We start from the raw sequence: 14,737 nt of genomic DNA, 5'->3' as shown, positions 1-14,737 counted from the left end.
TAGTTTCCCAGTTGTCTCTGGCCAATCATCTTGCTTGGCCCATAACTGGTCTGACTCAGGGTCCTTCCTGGTGGCATGCGCATCTCTCAGACAAGATGGGTTCCAGCGAGAAGGATTCTGGGTGGTTGGTAGGATATGATATTGGCTGACGTCTCCTCCCTCCTTTTGGCCCCTCCCAGATTCTCCCAGTTAGTTTTTGGTGACAGCACTACATTCCTTATCAGGACCTCCTGTTGTGAGACAACTCATGCAAGTGGTTATCATCGTGCCTGGCCAAGGCGGACCGTTTCCATCAACAGTTCCCTAACACTAACACCACACTTCGTGGTTATTTCCCTCTTCTCTGGTCATTCCTTCTACCTCTCCTCCATTTGCTTCTCTTTTCCACCTGACCCTTCAATGTTGGTGTTCCTTGGGATTCTGTTCTAGTGCTGAAAAGAACTCCAGATCTGAGAGAGTTCACAAAAGTATTGCTGTCATATAGACCAGCAAAAATAATACTTCTCATCTTTTGTATCCCATAGTGTAGAGTTTCATGAAGTTCTTGTTAACCAAACAGCAGTGGTAGACGTGGTATGTTGCCTTGCTCAACCTCTGTTCCAAATGCCTTCTGGTGCCTTTCCTTTACTGCAGACTCTGGAGAGCTAGGATCTACGTTTCTCAGACTCCCTTGCAGCTAGAGTTTCAAATGTGATTTTGGTTTCATCAGTCAGAAGTCCTTGTGTGAAATTTGAATTTGGAACTGAATTGGGTGGGGAGAGAAGCAGCGGGATCTGAGTCAACCGTTTAGCAGGTGAGGATCTAGCAAACGTTACGAGGCTCTGGAGCCAACAATTCTGGTAGGGGCTTAATGACTCCTGGACTGCAGTTGGGGTAGTGTGTTCATAAATGCAGTGATTCTGGTGGCAGCCTCCTGACTTCTAGCAGCTCCCTTAACGGGCCTATCAGGAAAAAAAAAAATTGTCCAAGGTTTGGAAATGGAGATTAGGGGCTGTCTTTCAGGGAAGTGCTGGGTATTGTCTAGTGGAGCTTTATAGAATTTTCAGATGCTACACAAATGTGCACTTGATTGATTTTCTGTTGACCAGGTTATTTTACAACTCTGTAAGGTAGAAAGTTACTTGTAACAAACTACAGAAATGCAAACACTTCTTGTCCATAGAAAAGCAAATTAGTTTTTCTCTGATAGATGTACAATCAGCTTTTGCCCTGAAAAAAAGATAATCCCAAACATTACTTTTTCATTGCCCTAGGAGTACACTAATATAGGAACCACTAGCCACGTGTGGCCGTTGAGCACTTTAACGTGGCACGTTTGAATTGAGATGTGTTGTAAGTGTAAGATACACACAGATTTCAAAGACTCAATATAAAAGTGTGTAAAATAGCATGTTCATTTTATTTATTGTTTATATAGATTATATCTTAATATTTTGGATATATTGGACTAAAATAATTTGTTTAAATTAATTTATGTATTTTTTACTTTTAATGTGGGTCCTAGAAAATTTTTAATTATACATGAGGCTCACATTACAAGGCTGTTGGACAGTGCTGCCTTATAGAATTTTAACCAATTTTGCATCTATCAGCAAGTTGAGTTCAGCATTCCTGATTGTATGCATGAATATATACGTGTAATATATATACGTGTAATATAAATTCTCCTTTGAACCAGATGTAACATCTTCTATGTTCCCTCATTAATTAATGTGTTGAATAGAAATCTTTGACACATGTCATATTGTATTTGCATGAGAATCACAGTTTTAACATTTTATACTTTAGCAGCCAATTCTACAGAGTTGCTCCAACAGGCCCATCCAAATCTGTTCTTCCAGCCCTTCCAGTGATTTTGTAAGGACCTACTTCACTATATTAAATTCCATTGTAAAATAGCTAAGGTGGTTTTCATTACCTGCTACTGTACCCTGTCTGATACAATAGCTAAAAATTATTGAGTGCTTACTATTCTCTAGATATTGTGTAAAATGCTTTACACAGATTCTCTTGTTTAATCTTCATAACAACTCTCTGGGGTAGGCTATATACTCTCCTTTTTTTTACAGATGAGGCACTGAGAGTTTAAGAAAGTTGCCCAAGATGACCAGTTAAGAAGTGGTAACTGGATTCACATCCAAGCAGAATGACCCGAAAGTCCACTCCATTACCACTGTGCTGCCAGCATTTATTTTCTTTCTACAAAATGAAACAGAAGAGCATATCTGTCACTTTGTTGACCTGGAAACTGTGGTGTGGCAGAGAAGCTAGAGGTTTCAATCATGGCTTCACTTTTTCTGCCTTCTCTGCATCCAGGCCCTTGATTCAGATTGGCTGGTACTCAGAATCTCAGACATAGCTCATGCCTGGGTAGTTCTTCCAGACTCTCCCCCAGATGAGGAGGTTGAGTGACATGCTATTTCCCACTGCAGCTGAGAAGCAGCTCCACCAAGAACAAGAGGTTTTACTAGTGTAATTGCATTCAAGTGTGTGACTTGGAGGCTCACAGAGCTTGCTAAGCAGGCTGTCCATCATCTTTGGCAAAGGTAGAGAACAATTACGCTATAATAACTGCTTTTAAGGGCCTGCTGGGTGTCAGACATCGCATTAGGCAATTTATATACCTTCTCTTTAATCCTTTCAATAACTCAGTGAAGTATTATCCTATTTTAAAGATGAGGAATCTGGTCTCAGTTTAATTATGGATATCCTAGGATTCCCTTTATAATCACTGAACTCTTCACTAATCGTGGGCTACATATCTAACAGAAACTTTAGACATTATATCAAAATACGTTCAGGGGCTTCCCTGGTGGTGCAGTGGTTGAGAGTCCACCTGCCAATGCAGGGGACACAGGTTCTTGCCCCCGTCTGGGAAGATCCCACATGCCGCGGAGCGGCTGGGCCCGTGAGCCATGGCTGCTGAGCCTGTGCGTCCGGAGCCCGTGCTCTGCAACGGGAGAGGCCACAACAGTGAGAGGCCCATGTACCGCAAAAAAAAAAAGTTCAAATGCTTGTATTGATAATGAAGAAGTATATGATATTATTTGTCCACATGTAACTAAATAAGGAAACTTGCTAAAGAAAGAATAGCAAAAATATTATATGCTATGCTTTCATTATTAATGCTAATTTGAAAGCTTGAAATGAGCAGACAACTCAATATTTTCCAACATGCATCACGTTAGCTTTTAATTCATTAGCTGTCTTTTCCTACTGTTTGCTTTCTTGCTGTGGTCTACATTTTATACTGGTGCTACAGAGCTATGTGAAAGGATTATGCTGCCCCACTTTAGCCCCAGGAAATAGAACTGCTATGAATTATTAATAGTATTGGCTTTCTAATGCTTTAATTTCACCTCTTTGTTTCAGAGAAGGATATTAGTTAAATGGGATTTTTTTTTTACCGCTCCAGGAGCTTACTACATTTTGTAGGAAATGCTGACTTGAGTTATAGCAAAGATGGTCTTATGTTGATTTCCATCTCTACCTGTGATGGATCCTCCAATCATTCCACTCCTCTGTATCCTTGCTTAGTGATAGGTTAATAGGGAAGTTTTCAAACTGTGCTCTTCAGAGCCCTTGGGATTCCCCAGTGGTTCTCGAGGTGCAGCTGGCAGAGAGAAAGGCCTGGGGGGGAAGGTTCTGCACCCCCAGGCCCCGACCATTCCCTTGTTCAGAGAAGCACTTCACTCCTGCTATAAGCAGTAAGCTTTTGTGCAAGATTATGTTGGAAGAAAGGATTCTTTTCTTTAAAAAGGAGCTTAAAAATCCTGAATTAATACAGCAAATACAATAAATAGGTGTCTGTACATCTTTGGGATACTAAGAAAAATGTCTAAGGATTTTTATTGGATAATCTCAACATGTATGAGCATATACAACCAATTGTGCGCTGAATTTGACCAAGGTGGCGGCAAATCAGGTGACTGGGTTTGCAGGATGGACTTGGCCCTCTTGTGGTGTTGAGATAGTCACCCTGAACTGAGTGGAGTCGGTTACTATGTTTATTTATGTAGTGAGTAAACTCACAATCACAAGAAATGCAGTAAAATCTGGGGGCTGGCAAAAATATTTATACATGGACAGATTCCCATGAACCACAGGCTTATATTCAGCTTATTAGGTCGATCCATAGGCTTCTAATTTTCTTTAAGAGACTGAATATTGTCATTATTTGAGTTATTTCACAGGGGACTTCCATCAGCAAAATATTTACTCATTTTCTGTAATAAGAGCAACTACTTCTTTACCTTTCAAAGAGTGGGGGGAAAAAAGCAGGAGGGTTTTGTTTTGTGTGAGGTAAAAATCGAAGAGTTAACAGGTCATGCTCAGGGTTCCTTTCTGTGTGTGGACTGTGTAGTCCCTATACAGTCTATGCCGCTTCCTCTCATGCATGGAAGCTACAGACCTGAGGAGGGCAGGCAGGTGACAAAGACTCCATTCATTCAGTAAATATGTATTGAGTGCCAATTATCACTGGGCATCATGCTAGATGTTGGGGATACAACAGTGTGTAAGACTCTGACCCTGCCTTCTTAGAATTTGCATTCTAATGTGGAGGAGGCACGTAGTGAATACATAAACAATCATATAAACACAGCAATTATAAAATGTGGCAATTCCCATGATATACACAATAGCATGGGAGTAGGGCCCTTTTTAGATAGGGGCAGTCAAAGTGAGGTCTCTGAGAGGGCAGAAACCTCAGTGCATTTTAGAAGGCCACAGCTGGCCTCTTTGCTGGCTGCCAAGGCCATAAATGTGTGGCACTTACTGTACTTGACAGCTAAATGTGTGCCATCAGCACCCACGAATTAGAGACAATGCTGTGGAAACCCTGAGGGGACCAATAGTTGGTGATTCTCTGAATACGAACAGAAAAACACAGCACAGTTAACTTATTAAATGAAGAGATTTTTCCTTGGTCACTTAACATTTATCAGCACTGTGTTTTATTCGTTTTTCTTTAATGCAAAGATGGCCTGAAGAATACTTAAAAGTAGTATGTACAAGATCATTGTCCTTTGCCATTCCATAAAAAATTGTTTTCACAACTGTGAAAACATGTAAGGAATGTATCCATAATGGAATTCCTGTTTCTGTTATTTCTTTATAATTGTTAACGGCAACATGATTTTGGTAAAAGAATTAAACTTTACAAAAATTAGTTTTATTTTCAAAATTTCTACATAAGGCATTTATATTAGAGGGAAGGGAGGACATGGTTATCAAGTAACATGACTTCTGTCAATAGAATTTTCCAGTTTACATTCTCATTCTTTCATTTTTATTCATTGAACCTTCTTACTGTTTTTTAAAGCCTACCAGTGGATCATGTTGCTTAAAGATATACGCACACAAAGCAGACTCAGATTTACAGCAGAAATAATGGACTTGAGTCTTGTTCGAGAAAATATAATTCACCCATCCATCCAGCCATCCATTCAATATTTATTGAGTCTATGAAACTGATAGGTAAAATATGCTGGAGTTAAGAGCGTGTATTAGTGTATTATGATCGTGTTGGGTGCACACAGTTCATGATTCAATCTTTCTCTGCATAGTTACTGTAGCAATTCTCTGACAGGCATGTAAGTAGCCAAAATGTGGCTAGAGAAGCTAAAATAAAGAGCAATTTGAAATTATCCACTGTGTTAAAAATTGACTAACAGAATGAATTCTGGAAAAATACATGGGGTGGTTTACCTAGGCAACCACAAAGAAAAGAAAAGAGAAACTATTATATCACCAAGGAAGTTCAGTAAGCCATCTGATTACAATATGAGAAATCACTAGTTTCTCTGTATACCAGTTTAAAAACATGATGATTAAAAAGCATCTTGTTCAAAACAGCAAGAAAAATAGAACATATCTAAGTATAAACTTACCAAGAAATATACAGGACCTGAATTTAAGCAAACAAAATTTTAATGAGGAACATAAACACTTGAACAAAAGTAGACAAAATTGTTACTTTTTTTAATACAGTTTTCTTGAAGTTTAATAATTTTTTGAAGTAATACAAGATCAGTCAAGAGAATGTGTTTCTTTTTTCAAAAAAGACATAGTTTGGTTTAAATCACTGTACTTGGTTTCTAAGTGGGTTTTTAAAAATAATTTACATAGATTTCTTTTTTGTCTTGCTTTATGAGAAATACTGATCAGCATATTGCTTCTTTGAAAAGGGGGGTCAAATCACCCAATTCTTTGTGAGAAATAAATTAAAATTATTTAATTATTGACTTCAGTTTATTCATAATCAATACTCTACTCATAAATACTTTTTTTTTTTTTTTTTTTTTTTTTGCGGTACGCAGGCCTCTAACTGTTGTGGCCTCTCCCGTTGCGGAGCACAGGCTCCGGACGCGCAGGCTCAGTAGTTGTGGCACACGGGCCCAGCCCCTCCACGGCATGTGGGATCTTCCCAGACCGCGGCACGAGCCCGTGTCCCCTGCATTGGCAGGTGGACTCTCAACCACTGCGCCACCAGGGAAGCCCCATAAATACTTTTTATTCATAAATATTCATGAAAAAGTAAAAGGAATATTGAATAATTTAAATACATATAACAAATTATTTTTAAATTTTTATTTTATATTGGAGTAGAGTTGATTAACAATGTTGTGTTAGTTTCAGGGGTACAGCAAAGTGATTCAGTTGTACATATACATGTATCTATTCTTTTTCAAATTTTTTTCCCATTTAGGTTATTACAGAAGACTGAGCAGAGTTCCCTATGCTATACAGTAGGTCCTTGTTGGTCATCTATTTTAAATATAGCAGTGTGTATATGTCAATCCCAACCTCCCAGTTTATCCCTCCTCTGCCCCCTCCCAGCCACCTTTTCCCTTTGGTAACCATAAGTTTGTTTTCTAAGTCTGTGAGTCTATTTCTGTTTTGTAGGTAAGTTCATTTGTATTTTTTTTTTTTAAATTCCACATATAAGTGATATCATATGATATTTATCTTTCTCTGTCTCAGTTACTTCACTTAGTATGATAATCTCCAGGTCCAACCATGTTACTGCAAATGCATTATTTCATTCTTTTAATGGCTGAGTAATATTCTGTTGTATATATGTACCACATCTTCTTTATCCGTTCATCTGCTGATGGACATTTAGGTTACTTCCATGTCTTGGCTATCATAGACAGCGCCGCAATGAACATTGGAGTGCATGTATCCTTTCAAACCATGTTTCTCTCTGGATATATGCCCAGGAGGGGGATTGCTGGATCATATGGTAGCTCTATTTTTAGTTTTTTAAGGAACGTCCATACTGTTCTCCATAGTGGATGTACCGATTTACATTCCCACCAACAGTGAACCTCACTTTTCCCCACAACTTCTCCAGCATTTATTGTTTGTAGACTTTTTGATGATGTCCATTCTCACCAATGTGAGGTGATATCTCATTATACTTTTGATTTTCATTTCTCTAATAATTAGCGATGTTGAGCATCTTTTCATGTGCCTTTTGTTCATCTGTATGTCTTCTTTGGAGAAACGTCTATTCAGAGCTTCTGCCTATTTTTTGATTGGGTTGTTTTATTGATATTGAGCTGCATGAGCTGTTTACAGGTTTTGGAGATTAATCCCTTGTCAGTCGCATCATTTTCAAATATTTTCTCCCATTCTGAGGGTTGTCTTTTCATTTTGTTTATGGTCTCCTTTGCTGTGCAAAAGCTTTTGAGTTTAATTGGGTCCCATTTGTTTATTTTTGTTTTTATTTCCATTACTCTAGGAGATGTATCAAAAAAGATATTGCTGTGATTTACGTCACACTGCTTTTCCTATGTTTTTCTCTAAGAGTTTTATAGTGTCTGGCCTTACATTTAGGTCTTTAATCCATTTTGAGTTTATTTTTGTGTATGGTGTTAAAGAATGTTCTAATTTCATTTTTTTACATGTAGCTGTCCAGTTTTCCCAGCATCACTTATTGAAGAGACTGTCTTTCCTCCACTGTACAATCTTGCCTCCTTTATTGTAGATTAATTGACCATAGGTGTGTGGGTTTATTTCTGGGCTTTCTATCCTGTTCCATTGATCTATATTTCTGTTTTTGTGCCAGTACCATACTGTCTTGATGGCTGTAGCTTTGTAGGATAGTCTGAAGTCAGGGAGCCTGATTCCTCTGGCTCCATTTTTCTTTCTGAAGATTGCTTTGGCTATTCGGGGTCTTTTGTGTCTTCATACAAATTAAGATTTTTTTGTTCTAGTTCTGTGAAAAATGCCATTGGTAATTTGATAGGGTTTGCACTGAATCTTTAGATTGCTGTGGGTAGTAAAGTCATTTTGAGAATATTGATTCTTCCAATCCAAGAAATGGTATATCTTTCCATCTGTTTGTGTCATCTTTGATTTCTTTTGTTAGTGTCTCATAGTTTTTGGAGAACAGGACTTTTGTCTCCTTAGGTAGTTTATTCCTAGGTATTTTATTCTTTTTGAGGTGATGGTAAATGGGGTTTTTTCTTTAATTTCTCTTTCTGATCTTTCATTGTTAGTGTATAGGAATGCAAGAGATTTTTGTGCATTAATTTTGTATCCTGCAACTTTACCAAATTCATTGATGAGCTCTAGTAGTTTTCTCATCGCATCTTTAGGATTTTCTACGTATAGTATCATGTTGTCTGCAAACAGTGACAGTTTTACATCTTTTCCAATTTGGATTCCTTTTATTTCTTTTTCTTCTCTAATTGCCATGGCTAGGACTTCCAAAACTATGTTGAATAAAAGTGGTGAAAGTGGACATCCTTGTGTTGTTCCTGATCTTAGAGGAAATGCTTTCAGCTTTTCACCATTGAGAATGATGTTAGCTGTGGGTTTGTCATATATGGCCTTTTTTATGTTGAGATATGTTCCCTCTATGCCCACTTTCAGGAGAGTTTTTATCATAAATGGGTGCTGAATTTTGTCAAAAGCTTTTTCTGCATCTATTGAGATGATCATATGGTTTTTATTCTTCAGTTTGTTGATGTGTATCACACTGATTTGCAGATATTGAAAAATCTCCTGGTCCGTATCTTCCCGGACCAGGGCACGAACCCACGTCCCCTGCATCGGCAGGTGGACTCCCAACCACTGCGCCACCAGGGAAGCCCTTTGTTGATGATTTTTGCATCTGTGTTCATCAGTGGTATTGGTCTGTAATTTTCTTTTTTCCTGGTATCTTTGTCTAGTTTTGGTATCAGGGTGATGAGGGCCTCAGAATGAGTGGGAGTGTTCCTTCCTCTGCAATTTTTTGGAATAGTTTGAAAAGGATAAACTTTTCTCTGTTTGATAGAATTCACCTGTGAAGCCATCTAGTCCTGGACTTTTGTTTGTTGGGAGTTTTTAAATCATGGTTTCAATTTCAGTACTTGTGATTGGTCTGTTCATATTTTCTATTTCTTCCTGGTTCAGTCTTGGGAGATTGCACCTTTCTAAGAATTTGTCCATTTCTTCTACATTGTCCATTTTATTGGCATATAGTTGCTTGTAGTAGTTTCTTATGATCTTTTGTATTTCTGTAGTGTCCACTGTAACTTCTCCTTTTTCATTTCTAATTTTATTGATTTGAGTCCTCTTTTTTTTCTTGATGAGTCAGGCTAAAGTTTTATCAATTTTGTTTATCTTTTCAAAGAACTAGATTTTAGTTTCATTGATCTTTTCTATTTTTTTCTTTGTCTCTATTTCATTTATCTCTGCTCTGATCTTTATGATTCCTTTCCTTTTACTAACTTTGGGTTTTGTTTGTTCTTTCTCTAGTTGCTTTAGATGTAAGGTTAGATTGAGGAAAGAACCTCATTTTAGATGCCTATGTATGCACTCCAGTATCTAGAATATACCTTGCATACAGTGCTACTTAAATACTTATTGAATTGAATTAATGGGTACTATTGGATTATGTGGTTCTTTTACACATTAATGGGGAGTGGGAAAAATATATATCTCATTCCAATCACATCCTCACTAATTAGATAAAAATTTGTGACTAGTTATTTTTTGGCTAGGAAAACTCTTATGTCTGCCATTTCCAGACCTGAGCCACCACTATCAAAGGCAAGGGCAGCACATGAAGAGTGAGGTCTTAGGGCTTGCCATGTGACAGATGACCAGAATACTCCTAGGTGAGTAGGCACGTCAGGCAAGACAGTTCCTAGCAACATGGATGACATGTGTGGAGCCATGGCACAGAGTGGCCCTCCCCCGACACACACACACACACACACACACACACACAGTGTAAACAGAGCTGACTCACCTAACAGCATGACCATTCTGCTCCTACCAGTGGTGTAAATTCCTCCTTGGCCATAGGTCTAGCCAGTGAAGAAGTTCTTGGTGGTGTTGAAGATCAACTACAGGTAGATAGTCAAGCTCTCAACTAGTTAAATACACAGAGCTCAGGTGGATTAGTCATTGCAGCTTTGATGTCCACTAGTCCAAGTCCTGGACTCAGTGGTTCAAGTTCCTTATTCTCACTGGAGCCCATTCAAATATGGCTTTCACTCCACCAACACTGTTCTTGTCAAGGTCATCAGTGACCCCTGTGTTACTAAACACAATGGTCAATTCTCAGTCCTCACCTTACTTGACCTGCTGGCAATGTTGCCCCAGTTGATCTCTCCCTGTTCCCAGAGGGCTTCATTTGACTCTCAGGACACAATGCTCTCCCAGTTTTTCTCCTACCTCACTGGATGCTTTCTTTTCCTTTGCTGGTTCTTCTTCTACTTCCTGAGCTCTTAACATTGGGATGCCCTACAGTGCAGTCTGTGGACCTCTTTCCTTTTCTATCTACAGTCATTTTCTTGGTGATCCCATCCATTCTTATGGCTTTCAGTGCTATCTACAGACAAATTCCAAATTTCATCTCTCCAGATTCATAGATCCAGCTGCCTACTCAACATCTCATTTAGATGTTTAACAGACATCTCAAATTTAACATTCCATAACTGAACTTCTGATCTTTCCCCCAAATCTGCTCTTCTCACAGTCTCTCCATTTCAGTAAATGACAATTCCATCCTGTAGTTTTTCAAACCAATTGTAGTTTTTCAAACCAATAACCCCAGTATCATCCTTCAGTCTCCTCTTTTTCTCACACCCACATCCAATCTGTCAGCAAATCCATTGACTATACCTTCACAGTATATCCAGAATCTGATCACTGTCACCACCACCACTGCTCCTACCCTGGGAAAGTTACTTAACTCTTCTGTGTCTCTTTCCTCATCAGTAACTTAGGAGGACTAATGGACTATAGCTTACAGGGTTAATGTGTGGATTAAAGGAAAATAGTGTATGTAAAGAATTTAGCACAGTGCTGAGCAAACAGGTAGTGCTTCATAAACGTTAGCTTTTATTTCTATTGGCCTTTCTTTTCTAGAAGGTTTCAAGGAGATTTGACTGGTAGTGTTGAAGCCATCAGCCGTTTTCATAATAACTGAACTTCATTCTTCAACACATGCAATTTTGATTTTTAAGATTTCAACTAAATGAGTTGAAGAAAAGAAAATGTTGCTGTGCTGATGGCTTAGCTTATGAAAAAGAATTTTAAAAAAGCTCACCTTACCCAGAAAAATTGTCACAAATAAGAATCAAAAAGGGGGTTAAAACAAACTACTATTTGTAAAATAAATAAGATACAAGGATATAATGTACAGCACAGGGAACATAGACAATATTTTATAATAACTTTGGAGTGTAATCTATAAAAATATTGAATCACTATGTTGTACACCTGAAACTAATATTGTAAATCCACTATATGCCAATAATAGAGTTAAATAACACAAGGGCAATCTTGAATCATTGTCATTCTTCTCCAGTCTGATTAAGAGTAATTTTCAGCTAGTCAGACAACTTTAGCTTAGAAAATATTCTTAATTCAAGGTTATGTGAGATTGTTACATATGATACTGCACAGCTGTACACAGCACTAGCTTCACAACCTCAAAGACTTTTGGGGATATGAGGAAACTTGTAGACTGTTTCTACAACTGGGATAACAGCCATCATTTGTATAAAACTGCCTCCTATTATTATTAACCTGTAGTCCCACTTAATCTGAAATGCCAACTAATTATTAGTAGGTAGAAAGATTCTGGAAAATCCTTAACAATATCTGAGGTGTTAGCAATTACAGTAATCTTGGAATTTATATGAAGCATCTCAGTAAGTACCAAATGTATAAATTATCACTTATTAGTGATATGTATAAATTAGACACATGATATCACTAATAAGAAAAAACACTATATAAGCAGAAAAAGTTTCAGAACATTTACTCTGTCTCTTTAATGCACTTTGCTAATATATATGGTAAGAAATGGTTTTTGAATAGATAAGAAAAATATTCATCTAATTTTATTTTAATGTTTAAATAAAGAATAAATGTGATTTTTCCCACATTCTTTCATTCTTTCTCTCTCATTCTGCACATACATATATATAATCTACCATGTGCTGGGTAAGGAGAAAAACTCATGGTGCATTGTTTTTCTTCTTTATAAAAATATTTTTATCCTTTTGCATACAAGAGTTAGGTAGTAATGGCATCGGATGTTTTAAGAGGAGGGAAATAACCCCAATATGAAATCATCCAGAGTTGACTGTGCTTAATTTGTCATTAGCTTTTCTTTGTCCACATTTAATTATATGTTAAACTCTGTGGTATTCTGATATAAAATTTTCACGTTGTACAAATCATGTATATATTTCACATTATATGCAGAAGTTACTTAGTAAACATAAACTCCCATTATTACTCATCGTGGGATCATTTTAGCTAGTCTATATGTACTTAAATGCTAATTTTTATTTATTTGTTTATTTTTTGTAGGAAGTCCTGGCTGAGCAATGTTGGAAGTCCTAGTTCTCGCATCGATCGCACGACCTTTTCCAATGAAAAAACCATCTCTAAACTTGAATACTCTAATTTTACTATTCGATACTAATAGGAGAAAAATTAAAATTGTAACGCTCATACTGCACAAAAGACACTATGTATTCTTAAGTCTATATACTACAATGATAGTAGCAGAGTAGGGTAAAAAAAAGGAACTTTCTGTTCTGAAAGCTACATTATATGTTACTAAAAATATCTGACACTGAAATAGTTTTGCTCAAATATGTTTTTAACAAGCCAAAACTTAGCGTTCTAAAATTTGAAATGTCATTACAAAATATTTAATATTAATATTTTACTGTATTTAAACTTGTCTCTTGGAATCTTTAATTCTAATATTATGGCATACATGTTATTTGGCTGGACATAAAATAAAGTTAACCATGTAAAAATTATTTTTAGGTATTGTTGTCTGAATTGCATTCTAAAATCTCTGAATAATAATTTGTTGTTAAAGTTGAATAATTTGTTTAATAACAACAACAACAAAATAACCAGTAGTTAGATATAAATGTATATGATGATCAGCATAGCCCTAAAATCAATAGTTTCAAAAACTCCGGTTAAATGAGAACATGACTCAGTACTTCGGTTGGAAGTACTTAATGCTTTCTAGGAACTATATTGTTCTGTACAGTGAACAGATGAGTGAAGAACCCACACTGGTAGTGTAGCAAGCTGCAAGGTTTATATCCACAAACACCCACAATGGATGGCCTATGAACCAGAAAAGGAACTGAGAGTCTAAATAAATCATACTATCCCCCAAACTTGGCCTATCATCCAGGGATTTTCACATACAGTTGATAATTAAGCAACATAGTATTTTAAGGGGAAGGTTTATTTCTATACTACAGAATCATACTCTGGAAAATGGGAGACCTTTAACTCAAAATACTGGGGAATTTCAAATTTGTAGGTATATACTTACATATTCCTTCAATGATTTACAAGTTTTTATAACAATGGAATCCATTAAAACAAAGGTTTACATGGAATTTTATACATAAAGCAAGTGGAAAAGAACTAGAATGATTGAAATCGGGGTCTGTGGAGCCCTGCACACTTGGTCTCAGTTTTCCCTCCCGCATCTTGTCCTCAGCAATTGTCCAATAATTTCAAATGCCTTGGGAATACAGGCTAGAAACCACCATTCTGTATCTATGGAACAAATCTCTATTGCTACACTCCATGGCATACAGAAAGAATTCAGGCCTCTCTTCTCTACCTGCTGCAATATTAGAATTAAGGAGATGAAGCATGGGCTGAATTTTGTTCACTTGAATGGTTAATTCGATGATAATATTGATATCAAATGTATACAAGCAGACAATACAACTTCAGGAAATGACATTTTTTTTTAACTTTCCAAATACACTTAAAGGAGTAAAGAACTTTCCTACTTTTTTTAATACCATCACCACGTAAAGGAGACTCAACTGTGTTATTCGTTTGGGTTTTCCTCTCCCTGTATTTCCCCACTCCTGATTCAAGGAAGGTCAACAAGTCTTTAGCTCCTTTACCTCAAGGAGGGTTTTGGTGCCAGATTCCCTGAAGACGACTTTCCTTCCAAGGTTTCATTTTAAAGGGAGCATTATGCTGTGAGTTGAGGAGAAAGACAAACACTATGCCTTTAGCAGGTAAAAGAGAAGCAGAAGTGGCAAGAGCCAAGGGGACAACGAGATTATCCAAGACTTTGGAAAGGGACCAAAGGCAATGGATTTCCCAAGAGATGGAGACCTGTGCCTTTCTCCCCAACAGCACCTCTGGGGGACGGCCAAATCTGAGAAGGGAACAGCTGTGGTCCACCCAGAGAAGCTAGATCCCAAGCCCAGGGGCTCCCAGT

The 14,737-nt window shown here is 37.4% G+C and overlaps 1 protein-coding gene across 1 annotated transcript in view; it reads left to right on the top strand.

Annotated features, from left to right (window-relative positions):
* Positions 1-13,276, top strand: part of ACYP2 (acylphosphatase 2) — a 162,474-nt gene extending 149,198 nt beyond the window's left edge. Inside the window, exon 4 of the mRNA XM_029231911.1 lies at positions 12,826-13,276. Within this exon, the coding sequence (XP_029087744.1) occupies positions 12,826-12,940 (115 nt within the window). The 3' untranslated portion in view covers positions 12,941-13,276. The remainder of the gene's footprint in view (positions 1-12,825) is intronic.
* The last annotated feature ends 1,461 nt before the right edge of the window (positions 13,277-14,737 follow it).

Source organism: Monodon monoceros, unplaced genomic scaffold (genome assembly GCF_005190385.1).
Source record: "Monodon monoceros isolate NGI ecotype Baffin Bay Population unplaced genomic scaffold, NGI_Narwhal_1 Super_Scaffold_19, whole genome shotgun sequence".
NCBI lineage: Eukaryota > Metazoa > Chordata > Mammalia > Artiodactyla > Monodontidae > Monodon > Monodon monoceros.
Note: the sequence above shows the minus strand (reverse complement) of the source record. Positions and strands in the feature narration are given on the sequence as shown.